The 5906-nt window shown below is 32.8% G+C and overlaps 1 protein-coding gene across 2 annotated transcripts; it reads right to left on the bottom strand.

Annotated features, from left to right (window-relative positions):
• Positions 1–205: 205 nt before the first annotated feature.
• On the bottom strand, positions 206–5623 carry LOC128177255 (ribonuclease Oy-like). Of its 2 annotated transcripts, none has more exons than XM_052843900.1 (10): positions 5598–5623; positions 5250–5301; positions 2501–2582; positions 2347–2402; positions 1678–1747; positions 1514–1581; positions 1277–1390; positions 1108–1156; positions 940–1011; positions 206–461 (listed from the first exon to the last, which is right to left on the bottom strand). In XM_052843900.1, the coding sequence occupies exons 2-10, from the start codon at positions 5285–5287 to the stop codon at positions 255–257; spliced, it is 756 nt and encodes a 251-aa protein (XP_052699860.1). In that variant the 5' UTR covers positions 5288–5301; positions 5598–5623; the 3' UTR covers positions 206–254. The 2 variants fall into 2 exon arrangements, with proteins under 2 accessions (XP_052699860.1, XP_052699859.1); XM_052843899.1 differs by having other exon boundaries at positions 5584–5616.
• Positions 5624–5906: the final 283 nt, after the last annotated feature.

Here is a 5906-nt window from a genome sequence, read left to right as displayed (position 1 = left end):
ATTTTATGTTATCATTATTCTGAATCTGAGTTAAGACGACTAATATAATAAAACGTGATTGTTACACAAATTTTTCGATATTTTTTTCATATTTCTCTCATTCAATATTTGGGATGAGCGTTGATGATTTTTTGGGTGTGGTAGCGCAACTTTGTTTTGTTTTTGCAGTTGCATTATATTTACCGTCCCCTTCACAGATATCAAAAACTCTTAATTATTTTTTATTGATAAAAGAAAAAGTTTCCTTAATGTGATTAATTAGGGTTGCTGTAAACCCCGTCGATGGGTGGGTAGTAGAAGCCGTAACTCTCCGGACAGGAACTATGGGGGTGGCTGCTGTATTTATGGTGGTGGTGGCTCCTCTTCCCAGAACTATTCCCTTCATCAGGGTAACAGTCTACGGGTTCGAAGTTCTTACTTAAACAAATCTCGATCTCGTAGATGACCTGTCGACTTGTGTTCTACAGTAAATAGCACATTGAAAAATAAATTGTCTTCTAGACAGTTTTCTCTTTTTCTAGATTGAATATATCGTAGCACAAATAATAAAAACTTATCATTTTAGCTTTAATCAATCAATAGCGTTTAAACAACAAACCCGAACCCAAACGATGAACCACAAAATATGTTATGTTATGAATTGCAATTGCTCTACTTACTTATTCAATGATACACAGTAAATTCACGTAACTATGTAACTAAGTTACTATTACTTGTGAACGTTTTTGTTGGGTTTTTATGAAAAATATTTTTATATCAAAAACTATGACTGTGACTCTTTTAGAGTAAGTACTGCACAAAACAACAGAATTGCACAATCATATATCCTTTTTATACATTATGGTGCAATTCCAGTTGCATAATTCTGATAACGTATAGCAGTTTAACGACGAAATCGTGTTGATCATAATATATTTTTTACGAGTTATTAATACTCACATGATCATAGGTACACTGAATTAGAGCGTTCACTCCTAACTCTTTTTTAAGCGCAGCCTCTGAAGTCTTGATCTGCAATTACAGTAATAAGATAGGGTACTAACGAAATATCATGTTCTCTTAATGTTTGTTGAATTTAGTCTCACTTGTTTAAAGAAGTAAACGTACATCATATGTTGCGGTCTGACTTGGAACAATTCCTTGGTTGGCCAAAATTCTGCAGAGAAATATATAATTATCAGACGATAGTTTGATGCGAACATCTTGTATTACATAATTGCAATAAACATATAAAAGTTAAGCTAAAATATTAAACCCCATCTCTTAAAATACACACGTCTGTCCATTGAAACGGGCGTAGAGATCGAGAGCTTTAGAAAAGTATCTGTACTCAGTGGAGGTGGCATTCAAGGAACTGGCGCATGTTCCATGTTTACTCCATTCGTGTTCCCTGTAAAATATTACAATGCTAGTGACGTCATATCCTTCATGTGGAGGAATTTTGAGCTCTCAACAAACCAAATGTTGTCGCACTAGTTTATTTGATTAAAGGCACAGTATCTTAAAAACATACCAAAAGCTATAAACGGAAGTATCGGCGTACATATTTGGCCACATAATCTTCAAATGCGGCAAAATAGGCTGAAAAGATGAATTCCGAGTAGACGTATACACATACATCTATATTCATATATTTTAACTGTCAGGTTTTTTTTTTTGGTTTAGATTGTATGTTACCGTGATAGCGTCTGCGTGGAACGGCTGCGTTCCACAACTTGTGGGTCCTTCTGTGCCTGTCTTTGTTGGCCTGTAAATATCAAATTGTGGTGAAGGGCTCAGCAATGGTTGCCTTTTTAGCAAATACCAAATGCTTTCAAGTTCAAAATTTTTTTCTGAAGGTGTTTGTAAGGTGTATAGGTGAAATAGAATATTATAAACTGAACTCCAATGTAATGAGACAGACACAGTCATGTCCATGAATAGCCGGGGTTTAAGCTACGTATACACAAAACCCAGAGAAAATGATCAGTATGACGTACTTGGTCAGAGTTGATCAATAAAAATCAATTTCTGTATTTTTTAAAAACAGGAAAAACTTGCAAACTCATAAAACACCAATTTTGTTTTTATTCAATAATTGTCTATTTTATTCAATGTTAATTTTCCATACTATTATTTTTCTCTTGCTTGTTATCCTCAAAAAGTGTTATATAGACATGTGCAAATTGACCAAAACATCTGTTTCCTGTTTTAAATTGCTATCATATTTCCCCCAGCTGCGATTTATCTTTTGAGTATCAGACAAGGACAGGTGAACTTTTGGAGGGAATTTGCTCCATTTTAAAATATAATGAATGATAGTAATATATAAATTATATAATGTATATATTAAAATAGCATGCTTACCACATGCCGTGAATTCCCCATCCCTGCACGCCAGGTGGAATAGTACAAGTGTGGTGCTAATTAACAGAAAAATGTATAGAAATGAACGAAATTCTGCTGCATTATGTAATAAATAAATTCTCGAGCCTGTAAATCCCCGGGTTAAATGCTTTACCTCCTCTTTACCCTTTATGCAGACGGCAACAGGCCATTCTTGAGTGTACGTAAAAATGTCCCAGTCATCAGAATAGGCTGATCTGCAACAGAAGTTTAATAATTCAAACAAAAAATCTGTATAAAAAAAGCTTAACAATATATATGTAGATTAGAAACTTTGACTCAATTTCATTGAAAGAAAAGAAAGAGAATCTTATCACGTATACGTTAATGTTGACTTTAAAATTTGTTTTGCGACCCCCCCCCCCCAAAAAAAGGAAAAAACAAATGATAATAAACCTGTTCGTACATAAATGTTATCCAATCTCAATATTAAAAAAAAGATTCAACATCTTTCTTTATCTAAATACACTATAAGAGCAATTAAATCCATATAGGTATAATTTGGAAACTGTTGTTTAATTTGTGAATAAATGCATCATCTACGTTTTTTAAATAAATCGTATCAAAATTTTTAAATACGACTTTTAGTAACAAGTAAAGGATTGTACGTCTCAAATTTTCATATCCCAGACTCTATAATTCTAGCAAAATTAGAATCAACATAGCATATGTATCATTTTGAATGAAAACATGTTTTTGTTTGTAAGTCAGCAAATGAACGTTGGTACGTTGTTGAAAAAAAGACTTGGCGTATAAAACATCTAACTTTAGAATCAATGTTTTTATTCAAATTCTAGATAGTCATCAAATATTAGTCTGATCATTAACCTTACATACAAACATGGAATAAATCATTTCCTTTCTAATCACCCCTGCGAATGTGTTCGGAATGTTTTCTTTATCGTTGCTAAGTATGTAATAAATCCAGAGGTGCTCGAATGAAAGTTCACGAGACTTCACCGAGATTTGTTCAGTTCCTGTGAAATTTCGAGCGGAAGTATAAGTGTTCGGATAATATTCTCAAAATACGTAAGTACTGGTCGATTTTCATATCATATCCTACTTTGATTTATGTTAAAACATCAACATCTTTTAAGATGTATGTCTTATTTCACCATCTAGCGGTTTTTTTTTTAAATTAAACGATGATACTCGAAACAGAGTTATCGTTCGTGTCAACCACGTGTAGAGTGGTTGATAATATAAACATTGGGTTGCTTGAAAAAATCATAGCCATGTTTGATGCTTGTGGTGTGCAATACCATGTTTTTAAAAAAAATAATGGGTGAATGTTTTGCAAAAAAACTTAGTATATCGAGCCATTTTCAAGGAACATTCTGCATAAAATAATACAGTCTGTTTCACTGTTAGTGTTATTACTAGATCAGGCGCGGATCGAAAATTAATTCTTAGGGGGGGGGGGGGGGGGGTCTACTACGCATGTTAATTTTTGCAACAGCAGAAAAAAAAACTATCTTTGTATTGTCACATTTATTTCTAGGACACATTTTACCCACCAATTAATGAAGATAAAGTTTAAAATCAATAAACCTCTCGAATTTATATTTGACTACAAGTACCTAGATTCTCTAAAATAGACTATAAACACGAGGCACGATTTTTACTGCGAAACTGAAAGGGTCAAATAAAATCACGTGATTTAGAATTTAAATAACAATAACATTCGCAGGGGTGTAATGTATGGATTTTTCCCATGAGGTTTGATTGTCAAGTGCTTCTTTTAAATGTGGAAACTAGAAAGCATTGCTATTTCAATAAAATTCAAATCTATAAATCACAAAATGTTAAATTGTGTTTGGAGAGGGAGTACTTAAAGGGGCATGATTTCGGTCAAATTTTTTCCCGGATATTAATGTTACAAATGCATCAGGAAGGCATTTTTTAATAAGCAACAAAAATTTGAGTGTCATTCGTTGAGTTATAATAATCGAGATACAGAGCTTAAAATTCTTTGCTATGTAAACAAAGCTTTTGTTAACATTTTTAATGTTGAAGTGAAAATACCAGTTTTAGACATAAACTGAATGTGTTAAATGGTGGGAACTGTTTATTTATGCTTACAATGAATAAGAAGATAGACAAATTAGCTTGAAAAATAATTTTTACCGGTATATGGAACCCATGTAAACAAAAACAGGGCACGAACCTTGTTTACATGACAAAGAATTATGAGCCATGTATTTTGCTTATAAATGTACGGCTCACTCTTAAATTTCATTTTATAATTAGAAATGCATTCCTAAAGCATTGTGAATAATAAAAAAGAAAAATAGAATTTGACCAAAATCGTGACCATGCCCCTTTAAGTTGTTTCAGCATTGTGTCCTTTATGTAGGCCAAGGGGACTATCTAACATCACATGAGGGTGAGTGTATGATAAAAAAATAACATTTATAACTCAATAAACACTTCGACCAAAACCAATTATTCTGAGAGTATTGCAAAAGCAAGACACGTCCCCTACCGGCACTTCATAGTTTAATACACTTGTCGGTTTATGTGGTTAAGAGATCTTGAGAATAGCCTGGTGAATATTTTTTGAAAAACGAACCCGATTAGTAAAAAAAAACATGAATTCGTAAGATAAACAAGTCGTTTAAAATTGATTCATTTGTCATCTATTCATTATAAAAAAAAAAATCAAACTTGACCTCTTGTTTCTAATTATAACGCTACACAGCAATAATCAAATAAATTTTGCAAACCATACCCCCCCCCCCCCCCAAAAAGTGTGTAAACAAAACATGACCGGCAGACTGCGATAAAGACTTTAATTGCCATCTGGTTTCATTGGTATGAGACAAACAAGTTGCTTGCAAGTATAATATATGTAATATACTTACACTGTGGCACACAATCCAATCAATAACAGAGGTACCATAGTCGGAATTAACTCTGGAAACATAATCATAATTGTTTTGACTTCATACTCTCTTTTTTGGGATTAATATGTTTTCTTTACTCAATAATCAAATAACAGCACAGTTTTATAAAAGACAATGTTTTACCAAGTACGTCCGTCAACACAGTAGTTATAGTGTATGAGCACTTCAAAAGTATGTTTCTATTTCTATTTTACTTTTCGTCGAAACAGTTTGGGAATTGAATACATTTTATTGTTAGATTATTTATATAATTTACATTTCCTCAAGAACTGAAAACATTCGCCATACATACGGAGACCTTCCTACCTGGACCCTATCTGGCCAAACAATGATAAGGTTTTACATGTTCCAAAGGTTATCAGCAGCGTAATATTTAATATCAAGGCTGAACCGAACAATAACCTGCCAAAACTGGAAACGCTACAAGTATGAAATATCGGTGACGTGTACTAAACGGGTAATTGCTGAAGAAGTACAATAGTAGCATTTATATTGACATGTATATATAGATATTCAGATGTTATGTTATGCAACAACATTAGGGTATAAATTTATCACCCTGGCGTACATGTATATGCCACTTTTAACACATTTTAAGTAAATGAAAAAAATGTA

This window comes from Crassostrea angulata, chromosome 3, assembly GCF_025612915.1.
Source record: "Crassostrea angulata isolate pt1a10 chromosome 3, ASM2561291v2, whole genome shotgun sequence".
Lineage (NCBI taxonomy): Eukaryota > Metazoa > Mollusca > Bivalvia > Ostreida > Ostreidae > Magallana > Magallana angulata.
Note: the sequence above shows the minus strand (reverse complement) of the source record. Positions and strands in the feature narration are given on the sequence as shown.

Bases quoted from the DNA above. Each gene is read 5' to 3' on its own strand.
- LOC128177255 (XM_052843900.1), bottom strand. From the start codon at position 5,287: ATGGTACCTCTGTTATTGATTGGATTGTGTGCCACAGT. The intron at 1,157-1,276 runs GTGTGTATTTTA...ATTTCTCTGCAG, and splicing joins GCCCGTTTCAATGGACAGAC to AATTTTGGCCAACCAAGGAA. The intron at 1,012-1,107 runs GTACGTTTACTT...CTGTAATTGCAG, and splicing joins GTCAGACCGCAACATATGAT to ATCAAGACTTCAGAGGCTGC.